The sequence below is a fragment of the Manduca sexta genome, chromosome 2 (assembly GCF_014839805.1).
Source record: "Manduca sexta isolate Smith_Timp_Sample1 chromosome 2, JHU_Msex_v1.0, whole genome shotgun sequence".
Lineage (NCBI taxonomy): Eukaryota > Metazoa > Arthropoda > Insecta > Lepidoptera > Sphingidae > Manduca > Manduca sexta.
In genome coordinates, this window is record NC_051116.1 from 3,054,436 (window position 1) to 3,072,600 (window position 18,165).

Here is an 18,165-nt window from a genome sequence, read left to right on the forward strand (position 1 = left end):
TCTGTTTAAGGTATAAACTATAATACATCATACAGAGAAGAAAAAAATGAAATTAGTTTTTTTTATTGTTGTTTAGAGCAGTTCATTTATGTGCTCGCAAAATAGTTAATAAATAGGTAATATATGCCAAAACTACCGAGAGCATTACAGAACCCTAAAAAATTATCTAAATCACAAGTCTAGCACGCGAGACAGCGGTGTTCCCGATACTTGGGTATCAACAAGTTTATTTATTAACTAACAGTTTAGCCCGCAACCAAACGCCGTTCAGCCGTGTCGCTGGGTACATGTAAAAAAACGAAATACGTTAATCAGTGGTGACAGTGTTTATAAAGGAAAATGGCCGCATTTGTTGAAATCAAGGTGAGTTTTTGTGAAGTTTACGTGGGAAAATAAGTATTAGAGAAATTATAAAGAAGTGGTTTGAAAAAGTTTGGATTAAAATATAAAATCTTTTTCTTTAATTCTATATTTAAATATCTTATATGTAACAAAAGTAATATTCTTACCTATCATAGGAAATAGTAAAAAAAGGTTTTATGATTCTATTAATTTATATTTTTGAAGGCTAAGGAAGCAAAATAGTGTTTTACGTACATAATAAAATTGTTTTTATTTTTAAATATTTCCTAAATTAATAACTTGTAAAACATACTTATATTTAAGTTACTATCCACTATCCATTATTTATATTTAATATATTTGATATTGTTTTTGAAACTACGAAGGCGAGAGAATAACGCAGCTTAGTAATATTATTAGAATCAATAACAAACGGAACAACACAAATATAGACAACGGTTGTTAAGTACTTTAATATTCTCATTATGATAATACTACATTAATTCACAGCTGGCATTTATTTTTAGTATAATATGTAAATATTTTTACTTAGACGGAGATAATTTTTAAGATATCCGATTTTACTGTAACAAGTACATTTACTGCTACTTTTTATGAAAACGTAAAAAGTATTTTCGATTCCGACATATTACTTATAAAGCAAAACGGGATGGAAAATAATGAAAATTAGACCGTGTGTTTTTCCGGTTACTTTATGAAATTCTTAAAACACTTTTTACATACACTATAATAAAGCTGTTTAAATTGGAAATAATTTTCATAAATAATATGTACACATCGTTCCTTTCCTGCAATGTGCGGTCTATTAGTGTCTTAGGAAAGGAGTACATTTCGTTTTATTTTGTATATTAAAACAGTATCAATCAGTGTTCAAAAGCATACATATCCAAAATTTTAAAAGAGAAAATGAACAAACGTGTTTTCGTGACTTATTTCCAAAAATAAATTGGCTACACTATTAATTATTATCGCATCTTACAATTTACAATTAACAACTAGTTCCCAAGGCCTTATGAAAAATGTTGGAAGGGAAAGATCAGCAGGTTCAAAACCACACCTATGAATTATTTCAGTTTTGTCCACCATATTCTTTGTCAGATTTCACTAGAAACCATAATTAGGAAACCTATACGTCTAATAACTACCCAAAATTTTTTAAGCATGTGAAGTCAGTCAGCACGCATCAAATTGGCTTAGAGTAAACCAAACGCTCTAAGTACTAAGTAGGCAACACCCTTGCCCAACAGTGGGACAATATCTATACATACTGTCTGTGTGTGATCGATTTTCTCAAAATTTACCGAACGAATTTTTATGAAATTTGATATGGAGATATTTTAAGACACTGAGAAGGTTATAGGCTTTTTATCCCGGGAAAATATATTGCGGAACTTTTAACCCAAAAAACTCCATTACGCGGGCGAAGCCGCGTGCAAAAGCTATTACCTATAATATAAGGCTGATATTTTATGTTCCGAGGGATGATTCATGATACTAATTTCCCCACACGAGGCTAAAAAAATATATGTTTCCATAATTTTCCGATATTACACAGTTTTATCGCACGCATATATCTAAATATTTATCTCATTAGTCATATAGATATACATTTGATGTGGTTATGATAACATTACAAAACTAGCAGAGTATACAGTCTATATATATCTATAATATATATGTAAAGCTCAATAGTTTGTTTGTTTAAACGCGCTAATCTCAGGAACTTCTGGTTAAAATTGAAAAAATCTTAGTGTATTAAGAAAGGTTATAGGCTATATCATCACGTTTTGACAAATAGGATCGGAGCATTAATGTAAAACGTTGCAAAAGCGGGGAAGTTTTATTCTTTTTCAGAGCTTCCGTTGCGTGCGGCGCGTAAACGTTTCAAGTAACGCACCAATTAAATTATGTATGACAGAACTCTTTAAAAGTTTAAAACCTAAGATGTTTTTATTACATAGATACGTTGTCCGAGCTCAATACTGGCAAGACGAAAGCAAGGTAATAGCCCGACTTGACGGCCAATGAGCGTGCGGCACTAACGTTGTTACGTAACTGTCGATGTATATATATCCTTTTCTAACGAATGTATGCTGCATCTTTTTATTCCTTCTTCGAACCAATTTGTAATTATATGTACAGGTACGTGAATATAGCAAATAGTGCGCCGTTTTTATGTGCCATTTTGTTAGTGTATGACGCGTCTATTTGTAAAACGTCATTGTTCGAAACAGTATATTATAAAACAAACCACCCACCTCATCTGTTTCCTTGTATAAACACGATAAACTCAAAAACTAAGCAACGAATTTCGATGAAATTTGGTATGGGGATAGTTTAATATCCTGGGAAGGACATAAACTTTCCATTCCGGGAAAATATATATCGGGACTTATCACGCGAGAGAAGTCGCGCGCAATTAGTATAAAAACTTATCCTTATGAATACTTCGATGCTGATAGGTACCTATTATACTATTCATTTAGGTAAAAGTATTTAGATAAGTAAGCTAATCAGTCGATAGAGGAAATCACCATTTGGGCGGCATTGATAAAACTTGAATAATATAGGGGCGATTATTAAACCGTCAGATAATGGTTATCCATATTATTCAATTCTATGAACATCCGCGCCGCCAAGTTTATTTTAAGTGAAGTGCATCTGCACATGCGCACTATACAAGATTACCGCCAGAAACGCCCGAATTTGTGGAAAAACAAAAATTAGCTTTTGTACCACGATAACGCCCCTGCTCACATATCGCTGCTTTTACGCGACTTCTTGGCCAAAAACAACACACTAATGATACCGCAGCCACCGTATTCCCCAGATCTGGCCCCTTGTGACTTTTTCTTGTTCCCGAAACTGAAGAGGCCCATGAAAGGACGCTACGCCACGATTGACGAGATAAAGACGGCATCGAAGGAGGAGCTGAACAAGATACAAAAAAAATATTTTTGGAAGTGCTTCGAAGATTGGAAAAAACGTTGGCACAAGTGTATAATATCCCAGGGGGATTACTTTGAAGGGGACAAAATAGATATTCACGAATAAATATTTTTTGAAAATACACAAAATTCGCGATACTTTTTGAACACACTATGTAATACATAATATCATTAAGTTTTTTATTTTCAAATTCAATACGTGCGGGTTTTTGAAAATTGTTTATCATAAAAACTGTTGTCGATAATTCCCATTGTCGCAGATTTATTCAGTCACATATTTTTTGTGATTTATTTCTGAGCAGGGGTGTGCATATGCATCTACTTGCACCGCCTCCCGGCGCCCATGTCTATAAATCATTTTTATCTGAATTTATTTTATTATAACGAAAACGCGGAATGGATATTGGATCGTTTCTATTTCTAAAAAAATCACTAGGTTATTGCTTAAAAATATATGCCGTATAAATTGTCTATTTTATTGTTAAAAATATTTTTAATCAAACCTATTTGTCGATATGAAGCTGATGGTAGGTCACTACGCGATACTCGCGGCTTCGCACACGTTATAAAAGATATTCCGGGATAATAGTCAATCAATCCACTACAGTACGTTTCTGCTGATTTTTCACTACATATTATAAAACTATGGAAACATTTGTCGCCGGTAGCATTTCCGGACAGAATAGAGCGTATTCCCACCTAAAAGGCGTCTCCTTTAAAAGCCCTATGGTATTGCAGTGTTCAAGGGCAGTGATCATGGCGGTCCCACTATATTTTTCCGTGATAGAAAGCCTTTGTACTTCCCGGGATCTCAAACTATCTCCACTCTTTAGCCCTTTTTAGCGCTTTAAACTTACTCTGTACCAAATTCTATCAAAATCGGTTCAGTAGTTCGGCTATGGATGTGTGACAGACAGTTACGTTCAAATATAATCTTACTTATAAAAAATTCGCAAGGCTGATGATAAGTCAAGGTACATAAGAATATTTAATTTCTACTTAAATAAAGTCGCTTATATAAACTAAAGAAAATTTATGTTTATTATTTTATTTATTTATTATATATTATATGACACACCAACAGTTAATAGACTTAACATGCTTAATTTAAATTATAATCTATATATATATGAGTCTACTCACCAATCACAGGTGTAAAACAGCATTCGTATAAGAATAACAACTATAAAATTAAAAGAAAATTATATATTATATTGGACATAAAATAAATTAATGTTTTAAAAGTAAACAAAAAAGCCAGTTCGAGCTGGCAGGAAAGAAGAAATACCCGCCATCTAGTCTCTTAATAAGGTTTAAACTAGGTAACCGGCGATGTTTTTGACAGTTCTTTAAGCAATTCTTAATCACCTCTTAACGCGAAAACAAGTTTTGTAAGTAAGACTGATAATTCAAGGAATTACGAATGTTAGTGTTTAAGTATTATTTCCACGATGTGCCACAAGTCGATAAGAAAATGATTTGTTGATTGAATATATCTAAACGATAAAAATAAACATCAATCTTTACATATAAATTGTAACAGACCGATGTCTGTACATTGTTAATGATAGCAGGGGTATTAATGAAGTTTTCATCGATATTACGCACCTGACACCGATATTCAGCCTAAATTACGTCCATTCCTTCTGAGAGATCCAATCCAAAATTGTATCCGGAAAAAACACATAAAGATTTCTTTCAATTTTAATAAAATCCTGGACTTTCTATTCCAAAATTACTAGACCAAAGATGATACCAGAATACTCGCTCTATTATCGTATTTTTAACTAACTTATGCCCGCGGCTCCGCGCATATGAAATAGTATTTCCGGGATAAAAGTCCCGCTTTATATGTCCTGGGATCAAAGTAGCCTATAGCACTTAAGAGTAATGTAGCTTCCTATTAGTGAAAAAATATCAAAATCAGTTTAGTAGTTCCTGAGATAAGCGGGTTCAAACAAACTCTTCAGCTTTATGTATTAGTATAGATTCTGACTAACTAAACTTATCTTTCCGACGGCTTTGTCCAACAATACAGTCTAAAGTGGAAACGCTAAAATTCAAAATATACGATTCTAGGTAACAATTAAATACAATACTTTATCAGTCCTTATCAACTCGATCCGTCGCGTGCCATAAGCTGTACGAGTTTTAACAGAGCATGAATGCTTAATACTGTGTACCTACTTTATTGTTGTCAGGACATTTTGTTTTCTAAATTGTAACGAGGAAATTCGAAACACGAGTGGCAATTATCTTGTAATATGTATTAAAGAATGTTTTCTTTAACGCACTGCATGAATAAGTCCTATTCTAGGATAAAAAAATGTTTTCAGCTCTAAACTCTAAGCAAACAATTTTTTTTTCTTTACTATATCATTAAAGATAATTGTATTTACACAGCATTATTTTGAGATTGCGTTGATAAATTAAACCATAATAATCAGTAACTTTTGATTTATGACAACAACACTTTAACTTAAGTTATTCTAACAATAGTTGTAAACTAAAAAGTGTTACTTTGAAACAAAATAAATATTAATAAAATGTACCTAATTTTAAATGCCCTAAGGCCACTATTACACTGTAACTGTACACGAAGCAAATTTAACTCAGCCGCAACATCATACTTTTAGTCAGAAATACAGACACACCATATTTGCTTCAAACTACAAAATGTAAAAAAAAAAAACAAAAATCTTAATACGGGAGTTTTGTCGAAAATATAGGATATAATTTTTAGCATAATGTTAGCAGTAACGCAATGTAAAAATTACCTTGTATATGTAATGATTTGATACAAAATATCGAAGCTGCTCGATAACTGCAACGTTGTATGTAGGGGTTTACGAGTTAATGCTTTACAAGTTCGAATATGAGGCAGGTTTAATAATATCAAAAGGCGAAAGATAATCATTTCAAATCAATCGATACTCTCAGAGACGGCGAACTAATGCCACGCGTTCCATACATAACAGGGCTGATATTATTATTATATTATAATGCTTCAAACTTACTGTATCCCAGACTTCATCAGTGGATAGTGACAGATAGTTACGTTCACATATACAGTCTTATAACAAAATCGCAAAGCTATGCTTAGTTGAAACACAAATTGACTCGTTCAGGGCCCTTATTCTGTATGATAGTGTAAACGCGTAACGCGGCCGTGTCATGTTATCTTCGAGAAATGTGCGTGGAATGGTATTCTGTAAGCCAAATTTCTATAGTCCTAAACATAATGCGTTGTGTTACGTGCTTGTTACGCACTGTCAAAATAACGTGCGGGATAGAGAATAAGGCCCCAGCTGTAAGTCAAAACCCGCCTTGCTCTTAATAAGGTTTAAACTAGGAACCGGTGATGTTTTGACAGCTATTTAAGCAATTCTTAATCACCTCTTAACGCTAAACTATTGGTGGCACGTGACAAAATAATTCGAGAACGCGAGATATATCAAACATTGTATATATATATATATTTCTTTGGGCTTCACTTTGGCTAACATGAGACGCAGCTGGGACACTTCGCCGAGGCCTGATAAAGAAAAACAAAAACATAGTTGGGTCATAAAACCAGTCCTGGATAGCACGTTTCAGGTCATATATTTTTTTTATAAATAAGCTTTTGCTCGCGGGTCTCTCGCGTGAAGTAGTTTTCAGAGATAAAAGTCTGATTTCATCAGTAAAAATATCTATAATACCATATACATTAAACAATGAGAGAAAAATATGTTATTAACAGTAAAAAAAACGTTTCAAATAATTGTTTGAAAACATCTATGAACTAGTACATATTATAAAAATAATTAAAAAGTGGTTACTTAGATATTTGTTTACATTATAATTATTTGTTCCCTCTACCTGTTATGAGGACAATAGCAATAAATGATCCTTATTGCTATCTTCAGTTTAATATCGAAAATTGACCAATCAGAAAATTTAGTTTGAAGTATTTGCAGTGGACTTATTATGATTGGTTCATTCTTAGGATCGATTCCAAAGGTTTAATTGAAATAAAACAATTTTTGCAGTTTTTGACGATATTGTTTAATTTTTATTTTTGTTATTTCTGTATTTTCTCACACACAGTCATTACAGAAATTTGCGAAGGCAACAATGTGGGGTAACAAATTTTTATTTCTATACATATGAAACTGTTATTGATTTAATTAACTTAGCACTTTAGATTTAACATAGCTCAAATCTAAAGTGCTAGGTCCCACCCACACTAGGATTTCATATCATACCTCGTGATTAGAATCGTCGGACTTCGCTCCCTCACACCTCTTGAGCGATAAAGGCTTAGAGGTTAAGATAATCGACGTAAGGTCAGCGAAAACATAAGAAATTACCTATCCATATTACTCACTCTGTTAAATAAATAAAATAAAAAAATAATTTTAACAATAAATTAAACCGCCTTCAAACCAAAAAATAATTTTACATAACAGTTATAAATATATTGGATACCAATTTTGGAGTCGGTGCCTAATTAATATTGCTAGTTAAGCTATATTTGTTGCATAATCCATCTATGAGCAACATTTCTTTCAAATCAATTAAAAGGAGTACGTTCGCGTTTACTACTAACAAACATACACAGCGAAAGGTGTAAAGGACCAAGCACATGTATGGTGTTTCATCTTTTTCTTTACTCTTTTTTCGGGGCAGGGAGTGTAATATATCCACATTTGACGAGCTATATGTAACAGGGGAGGAATTTGGGTAGTGTGCAGTTCACATATTTAAATATTTCCTTAATAGCTTCCATTTGCTGTGCTGCGGCGGTGCATTCATCTCCGGTGACGATCTGACTTGCTGATTTTGTACGCTGGCAGCACATTGTTTTCGTATATTTGTTAATGTATTTATCTAGCTTAACTAGCAATTTTAATTAGGCACCGACTCCAAAATTGGTATCCAATATATAACTGTTATATAAAATTATTTTTTAGTTTTGAGTGGTTTTTGAAGGCGGTTTAATTTTTTGTTAAAATTATTTTTAATTTTTGCTTTTTTGTGTTAGTAAAAAATAAACCGTCTCAATGGCATAGTTGTGTTTCGCTCACGATGCGACTATGGCGCTGAGGAGTTACACCTCTGAGTACCACTGAAAACGGGAAAAGGTGTGATGCTATATATGTCTGTATGTAAGAAATAGAGTCAACTAAACCCAACGCAAAAACACAACTAATGTGTTTCCGTACGCAATACGACTATCGCGCTGAGGAGTTACACCTCTGAGTACCACTGAAAAGGGGAAAGGTGTGATGCTATATATATGTATGTAAGAAGTAGATTCAAGGAAACCTAACGCAAAAACACAACTGATATATTTCGATCTTACTACAACTATCGCGCTGTGGTGTTACATCTCTGCCTACCCCTAAAAAGGGGGAAAAGGTGTGATGCTATATACATATATGTATGTATGTAAGAAGTAGAGTCAATTAAACCCAACCCAAAAACACAACTGATATGTTTCACACACAGTACGACTATCGCGATGAAATGTTACGCCTCTGCCTACCCATGACACGTGGAAAAGGTGTTATGCTACATGTATAAGTATGTGAGAAGTACAGTCAACCAAACTCAATGCAAAAACATAACTAAATACGACACAGGAAAGCTTAATTCGCGATTTCGTTTTCTTGGACGACATAATTATTCTAGTTTTTTTTTTATTTTAAAACCAAACTACCGAAGCGATCTTGAAAAAAAAATTATGGGACCAATCTGGAGAGAAATTGTTTCGAATAAAAAAAAGAATTTTCCGAATTGGTTTATAAATGAGCGAGTTCTAGGGTAACAAACATACAAAAAAAATCACGTCGAATTGATAACCTCCTCCTTTTTTGAAGTCGGTTAAAAATCAGTTTATTACCTTATCTAGTTACAAATCAAACTCCGCCGTTTAGTTAGACATGAGTAGTATACTAGAACAGGTCCGAATATAAGGTGTTTTAGAATATTACGCGGCACCTATTCCACTATTGGGTTACATCTTTAGAAATAAAGACACTATGGAAAAACAAATGGTCGAAATTTTAGCAACTGTATTATCCAATAAGTTTGAGATTGGTTAGAATTTGGTCAAAATAAAAAACATGAATCATTTTCAGCGATAAAATTATTCAACCCTAATTGATAATGGATGTTCCGCGATGGCAGTGAAGCTTTTTAGTATGATGATCACATTTTTATACGAATCCATTCATATATTATTCTTGTACGAATTATCTTATGAACAACTTTCATCTGCAGATTAAGAATTAGTCCCAAATACATGTGCGTCAATATTTTTTATGAAAAATATTTTTTACTTTTTTATATCATAATTTAGTTTTAATTAAGATTTGATAATTATTTATCGACAATCTTGCCTCCGACCCAAACTTACCCCAACATTAATGGCTTCTTATCAACTGGTGGTGCAACACGGTGTCGCAAATTAGGGACAATAGTCAATCAATAAATATCAATAATCAACATGTCATGACCAAAGATAATATTGATAAAAAGATCCATCGGAATTGAGGACAAACTTGTTTTCGCGTGTAATGTGGGACGAACGTCATCGGTCATCGAAAACAAATTAAGGGTCCGATTAGAGGATCTTTAGGGCGGTAGGTAATTCGACGACGGGTGTCGATTCCCCGCGGTTTGGGACAAGGGATTGTAAAGATTTTAGAAGTTTTAATTACCACGAATGAATGATGTGGGAAATTGAACTTCTTTTCTATAGTTTAGTTTCCCTAATACCTTAGTATTTCCCAAAATAAATCTACGTATCGAAATAATATGATTTTTTGTCTCTTTTATTTTTTCTGTATTAATACATTCATTTTATATAGTATTTCAAAGAACAAATGTATTAATACAAACAAAAGTAAATACAGATGATACAAAAAAAATCGTTACATACCAACACTTGTTTTGAGAAATACCCAACTTTGTTTTATATACTAATACTGGGATAATTTAAGCCTGAATCCACCACGCTGCCTTAGTCGAGCTGGCTTTTTTATACAAATAAATAACAATACAAGCAAGCCTTTCACTTAACAAACGCGACGATCGCTCATAAAATAACCTTTCGAAATTTGTAAAACTGTGCGCGATCCGTACATTGTCGCGTGGAATCCAAATTGTACAAAATATAGGCCCTGATTGTTTACTCACGAGTGTCAGAGGTGAAACGTAATACACTTTACTATATTTGATAATGGCGCGTACTATGCTGACCCGCCTCCCAATGAACCCGAAAATATTATGAACGTAAGCCATCTTATTTTCGATAAAAATCCGGTTTGTACTGGTTGAAATGATATGATTTTAGGCCCTTGGCAAAAATTCTTAGAAAATGTATTCTGCTTATTCAAAACCTTTAGGAAGTCTGGAGCAGTATTTTTTTTTTAATTGGTCACAGTCTTTTACTTATTTTTTTATTTATTTATTACTCTTTATTGTACCAAACAGAAAAAAACGATGCAAAGAAGAAAAGAGAGACAAAAGGCACATGCACAAATGGCGGTCTTATCGCTCTAGGCAATGTCTTCCAGACAACCATGGGATGGATATTAAAACGAGAAATAGGTAGTGCAGTGGATTATATTATATTAATAAATAAAAAAAAAATATTGATAAACAATACATAATACATACATACAAAAGAAAACAAAAACTTAAATAAATTTAATTATTTTTGTTATGGGGAAAATCCTCTTGGATTCCCGTCGTGCATATGCAAGATGGAGTATGTCGGATATTTACCGACTAAAATTCCCATAGTGGTCTCTTTTAGCAGATTAGAATGACTCCGGGACTCGGCCCAAACACGCCGAAGCCATTCCCGTGCTAGCATTTTAAGCACGACTCGGGGGTTCATTACAGGTCCCCCGACAAAGCTATTTAGATGTCCAACCTGAGACTAATTTTTCTAATGATGTCTTATGTTTACGCGAATTTTAGACATTAAAATAAAACTAAGTTACGTATTTTGTCACGGTTTTATAGTATAATTTTCTCTTGACATTTCGTAGACTTTGCAGCCTTGGTGGTCACGGGGCGAACTGAGGTATCGGTCATCCGCAAGTCAAAGTTACAATATCTACCTAGATTTTACAATTGTACATTTATAAATAACCGCGATATAATCCGTAAATAGTTTTATTACAATCACTTATATTATTTTACAATTAGAATATTTTCCACAAAGTAAAATTTTTAATAAACCGTTAATTTATTCCGAGTTAAATTCAATAATGCATACATATTCTATGATGAGAAAACTGTGGAAAAGGCATTCCTTTCAAATACTTTGTTCAAATCATCGAGCCAACCTATTCATAATATTAAAAATATATCTAGAGTATTTAGCTTATATTTGAATTACTAGCAAACTAATCTCTACAAGATGCCTTTTTGGCAGTCTCCTTTCAGCATTTCGCTTTAACATACTTTGTGCATCCGACTCTGCCCGCGTTTAATAGTTTTCCGGGATAAACGTCCCGCTTTATTCCCGGGATAAAAATAGCATTTAGCACTCAGGAATAATATAGCTTCCTATTAGTAAGCAATTTTTTAAAATCAGTGCAATATTTCTAGAGATTACGGCATCCAAACAAAATATTAGTTTCATTGCCAACTTCAGTTCTTTACTTTTATATCTTATACAGCATCTTAATAGATGCTCGTTGCATTAATTGCGGAAAATATTAGTATTCTCTTTTAAACGATAAGATTAATAAAGATATAATCAATATTAGACATGCCAAGTGCCAACACATATCGATCACAATTGATTGTGACATTAATGCTTGTATGAGGAAAAATTAAAAAAAGAAAACGGGACGCAATGCAATCCTAATCTATCTTTATATATAAAAATGAATTCCTATTTCCCTTGGTCATGCCATCACGCATGAATGGCTGGACCAATTTCACTATATTTGTTTTGTTGTGTTTGTTATTGTCAAGAGAAGGCTCACATAAAGAAAAAATTAAAAAAATTGCGCGGAGAATTAGAAAATTTATAAAAACTTAACGAAAATATTAATTATATATAACTGTCAATTGTTTGAAATAACTGTCAGCGATTGACAGAATGCGCGCGGCAAATTCATAGTTAAGACGGGATAACGTCTGGTGGGTCAACTAGTCATTAATAAAAAATAGCTGTCTCCGGTATTTACCCATTGGTTTAGTGCTGAAGTACTAGCTAACCACTGAGCTAAAATCGAAGATTAGGAAAATTTTGTGCGTCAAATTTTTTTTTTATTGCTTTGAATGATAAGCCGGGCTTGCCTTTCGCCTGATGGTAAGCGATAGGACCGCCCATAAACAGTAATATATAAGTTTTTCAAATTTTAAAATCGCGATATCTCGCTAATGGTGATGCGTACGAAAAAAAAATAACAATTGTTGTAGAGAATTGTATGATCTACAACTTTTGTCTGACCTATTTTTACGATAATACCTCCGTTTTAGAGGAGAATGGGAAAAACGGGAATTTTTTACCTTTGACCTTGAATAAAAAAATTTGCACACATAGGATCGATGGGGACTTTTGACATTTTATTGGTTATGACATATTTAATGTCTATACCAATTTTCAGCTCTATGCGAATTTATCCTAACTTAAACGTTAATTTGACTGGACTATAGTGCAAACTTAGCCTTACATATACCTAGCTGTCAAATTATAATATCACAGGCTTGAGATTTTCTCATAGTTCTGACCTATAATAGACGTATGTTGCTTCTTGTAAAGTTTTCTGTTAAACTACAATAGTGTTGGTTACATGTTCATTAATGCAGCACCTGTAAAATTTTACTCTTTACTTATTTAATGCGTAACTGTTTTCTGTTCACCTTGAATAAAAAAAATGTCTGCCAAGTTGAGAAAGCCTGGTTATATAAATGTGTATAATTTTGTTGTAGATCAACTTATTGACCTGTCTGCTGTTCGTCATGTGCCTGGCAGTACTAGTCCGGGAAACGAACGCGCGACCTCCTTGGCTCGCTCCCAACAGCGGCGTCTTCACGGAGTCCGCAGAGTGTCACACAGACGTAAGATATTTATTTCAAATATACTAGTTTTTTAAACCGATGGGCTATATCGGGGAATTTCGTTCTTCTCATCATCAGTCATTAAAGTCCACTGCTGAACATAGGCCTCTCCCAAAGATGTCCAGACGGACCTCTCGAAAGCGGCCTGCATCCAGCGTGTTTTTCCGACCTTTATCAAGTCGTCTGTCCACCTCGTGGGTGGACGTCCGACACTGCGCTTGCGGTACGTGGTCTCCACTCGAGAACCTTCTTGCCCCATCCGCCGTCAGTTCTGCGAGCTATGAGCCCTGCCCACTGCCATTTTAGCTTGCTAATCCAATGCGCTATGTCAGTGACTTTCGTTCTTCTACGGATCTCTTCATTTCTGATTTGATCGTATAGAGTAACACTAAGCATAGCCCTCTCCATAACTCACTGGGTGACCGTGAGCCGTCGTAAGCGGCCCATAGGCAGAAGCCACGTTTCTTCTACCTAATAAAAATCGCAGGAGGTCGCTGGATCAACATTTAGATACCCCAACATAACCGCTCAGTCGCCCCCCGCGAAGACTGAGCGGTAGTAATAAGGGACTTTCTCCAATAAAACAAAAAAAAAAAAAGGAGGTCGCTGGATGCAGACCGCTTCTAATAGGTTGATGTGGTAATCTTTGGAGGAGGTCCGTGTTCAGCAGTGAACTACCTGCGGCTGATGATGATGTTGATCGATATTTGTAAAATTACAGCTAAGAAACAAGCTCACAATTTTACACTCTACTAAGAACAATTTACAATTGTAATTTACTCAAGTGAAATATGACATCCTTTTACATATTATAAAACAAAGTCCCTCGCCACGTCTGTTTGTCTCTCAGTCTATCTGCCACAACTTAAAAAGTACCAAACGGATTTCGATTAAATTTGTGTGGACATAATTTGAGACCCTGGGAAGGACATAGGCTACTCTTTATTTAGAAATATACATGAGTCTTTTATCCCGAATTTTTTTTTCGGTTGGTAGCCGCGAGAAATTTGTTATGGAGATAGTTTGAGGCCCTGATTAGCTACCGAAGCGAAGCTGTTAGGCGTCACTAGTAAGTTTATATAATGATCTGATGGGATACATATGTATATTAGCATTTGGACCCATAGGTAAAGGAGTAATGTTACTTCCTACTAGTTACCAAAATCACTAGTTAAGTATTTGAAAATTGGTTAAAAAATAAAGCAGTTATTGATATTATGTGAAATATTGAACAGTGGGGCGTGATGGTATCGCGCTATCTCTTTCTCACATATGTAGCGTTATAGCCGATGCCTCTTGTTGACGTCATAGTTTACCATTAGTGTTATTTGACAGCTACCTCTTACACCAAATTTTGGATGACATATATTTTAAAAAAAAGAGGTCATCTACCCTATTAATAAACAATGCCATCTGATCATCATCACGTCAGGATCATAACTGTAGAAACGATTAAGTCGTTGCCACCATAGAAGAACGTCAACTCATCATCAATCAATCTATTCCTCTACATTATAATACTAGATAGAGTGTAAGTTACATACATTTTTATCAGTAATAATCAAATATGTTTTTTCTTGTTACAGGACGAGTTACTAGACCTCTGTCAACGTTGCGCTAAGCTCACAAAATCCAGACTAGCATACCCTGCCTGCTGTTCGACCGATTTGCAGGCCCGAAGATGGTGTTCCGACTACGTTTACTTCGGGCGAGGACAATATGATTTCTACTAACCACTCACCAAACAATAAAGTTTGGACTGTTGAAGATTCGAGACTCGACGCGAAATTTCGCATTTTAACGACTCAAATGTTTCCTTGGAAGTATTGGTGTAAATATGAGTTTTAAAAAACGAGACCAAATTCCGATGATTTTTTTGGACTCAACGCGTAAGTATTTTACGTTTCTGGGTATATAGATGGAATATCGTACCTAATTTTTTCATTCTTTTTACAAGACACTAAATTGTGATAAAAATCACATTAAAGTAAGTAGGTTATCAATAACCAAAAATGTAAGTTATCTACTTATAGATTTAGGAGTTAATACCTATAATTTGACATTGTATACCTTATCAGGAGGAAAAAGAGGTATCAATTCAAATGGGTTTATTATCTTAATATGCGGAAATCCAACTATTGTTTAGGAAGGATACCCAATGTATACTTACTATTTTAAACTATTAAATATTTTATATTGAAATCAAATGACTGAAAGATTACAAATATTGAATAGAACAATTTTATTCCTAAAACGGGAATAACTATCACCCATTGAAATTACAATCATTTCATGTGTTTATCTCTTAACATAAAATGCAATCTCCAATAGTCGCATGCTAAATAATACTGCAACAGACGCTATTTAGTTAAAATAAGTCGGATTACCAATAGATAGCAAAGAGATTTTCCAATAAGTAAAGCTGCACCCTCTAGATCTTTAATAGGATTTTGTCTCGAAAAGAAAGGAATATTTTACCACCACGGAGAGTATAGAAAAAATCTATTTTTTCATGTTATAAACACAGACGCCTCGGCAACTTGGCAACACTGGTACCCCATTCAATGTATTTGCCACGCGCCTTTACTGATATAATTGCTAACATTAAGGTTAGATTATTTTTTTATTTATCGTTATAGTATTTCATAAATTTCCTCTACCGAGACAGCGAGACTTTCGAACTTCGACCTTCTAGACCCCAAATTATCTCGCAAGGTCCGCTCAAATCCTTCGCTTACCGTAATAGATTGGTAATTTGTTTCCGATAATCCCCAGTTGCGGGCATAAGATAATTTTATTTATTAATAGATTACTTAATCAATCAACACATGGATTGACGTAGACATGAGCAGAATGTAAATTCTATTATTTAAAGCTATTCAGAGCTCATAAGTCGAATTTATAATTCACAAAGCGCTGAGAAGGAGTGCATGTAAGTACACTTGCACCCACCTACCCAAAAAAATCACAAAAAATATATCATGGAATAAATCTGCAACAATTGAAACTATCGACTACAGAGGTTTTATAATAAAGTATTTTCAATAATCTGCGATTTTTGAATTAAAAAAAATAAATGTATTAAGAAGTACAGTCCGTAGGTGCAGATGCACCTCCCTATAACTTATCTTGGCCCATGATAATTGAAATATAAAATCTTGTAAATTAAGACCACGTAATGTAAAATCAACACGCACACTCAGACCTTTATCCTTGAGCGAATTCGTTCCTTATGGCGAGTTTATCGCCATATTCCAGCCCGGAGGCTAATACTGAATAGAAAAACCCTATACTGCTCGGGAAATAAACTCGAGACCTCAGCATTGCAGGCGTACCGTAATACAACAACGCTACCGTTCCCTTCCCTTCCTTCCAACCATCCTAAAAACTCCTCCTCATTCCTTCTATCCCCTCCCTTCTTCCTCCCGGGCCCTAAGACCGTCTAGCTGGAGGCTACCGAACCTCCAGTGATAGCGGTAGGGCCCACCAACTAATCATGGGGCTGCCGTGGTTGCTAAGCCGGGGGATCGCCTGTACACCATTAGCAGGGTACCCCCGGCCATAAACAACGTTATCGAGACACTTTTATTGGAGGTTTCATTTATTATACTGATAAATATAGTTACGTATTAAGCACGGATAAAATATTGTTTCCATAGCGATAATTGTTGTCAATCGTGAGAAAATGATCTTCGTATCCGCATATTTCTGGTTTGACAACAGTATTTAATAATGTCAGGTGGTAAAATGTTGGTCGCCATTTTGTTTTTTTTTTAATCTTGTTTATTTAAAGACAAAGGGTTCATCATGAGATCTACTACATTCGATGTAATTGTGTCACCCCTTTGTTCTGTAGTAAAAATGTATCCGCACGATGAATACCTTTGGCTTATGAAAATTAAAAACGAGATAAATAAAGCAGTTTGCAATGTTCGAAGCAGAGTAACTCTATAAACATGCTATCAAATATAATGTAAACATAGATATCAGTCGCATACTTAAAATATATCTCTATGCGGATATTGTGGTTAATAACTACAAATAATAATTTGATAAGTACGTTAGGTAGTGAAAGTAATGTGCGTTTTTCTTAGTTTTTTGTTACTGTGTTAAAATGACAAAGAGTATATTTAGTTAAAGTAAGTCAAATTCAAAATTTTCCCAGTGATGTTTATTATCGCTCTTGTAATAAATTTGCCTACTGCTGTGCAATATTTACCATGAATTAGGAATTCGCCCGGCACTAGGTAAATTCATTACAAGCTTGATGTAAATTTAAAAAAAAATATACAAGGCGGAGACTTTCCGCATGGAGACTACATTATGTCTCATTCTTATATGATTACCTAATATTTAGGTAATATAGGTACGACTTTCAGTCTCATATCAATAAAATTAAAAAAGGTTATCGATATATCAGCATAACAGATAAAGTAGGTCAGCAGTGCAAAATAAACACATGAGTTTGTATACGTTTTATAAAGCATATAGCACAAAAGTGGTTGAGAACGATGCAAATACAAGAAAAATGATTTTTTACTGGTAAATGGAATTCCAAATTTGAATAATTGGTCTATTTCAAAAAATGATAAACACTAAGCAACTTAAAATTACTGATACTCTAAATAATAATGTCCCCCGAAAGCCGAATTTAAAGTAAACTTCCGAATTAATACTAGGTAAATATATAAATGTAGGTAGATAGTTTTATGAAAATTGTAACTGATGCATTTTTAAATGCGCCATCTTGGAGATAATTTTTCTGGTTTCAAAATGGCGT

The 18,165-nt window shown here is 34.1% G+C and overlaps 1 protein-coding gene across 1 annotated transcript; it reads left to right on the forward strand.

Moving 5' to 3' along the window:
- Nucleotides 1-213: 213 nt before the first annotated feature.
- Nucleotides 214-17,903, forward strand: LOC115452677. Its single transcript, XM_030181269.2, has 3 exons — nt 214-363; nt 13,257-13,385; nt 14,972-17,903. Exons 1-3 carry the CDS (start codon nt 340-342, stop codon nt 15,116-15,118), a joined length of 300 nt encoding a protein of 99 aa, XP_030037129.1. The 5' UTR covers nt 214-339; the 3' UTR covers nt 15,119-17,903.
- Nucleotides 17,904-18,165: the final 262 nt, after the last annotated feature.

Coding starts and splice junctions, on each gene's coding strand:
- LOC115452677 (XM_030181269.2), top strand. CDS start 340: ATGGCCGCATTTGTTGAAATCAAG. Junction 364..13,256: donor CCGCATTTGTTGAAATCAAG/GTGAGTTTTTGT, acceptor ATTTTGTTGTAG/ATCAACTTATTGACCTGTCT. Junction 13,386..14,971: donor CCGCAGAGTGTCACACAGAC/GTAAGATATTTA, acceptor TTCTTGTTACAG/GACGAGTTACTAGACCTCTG.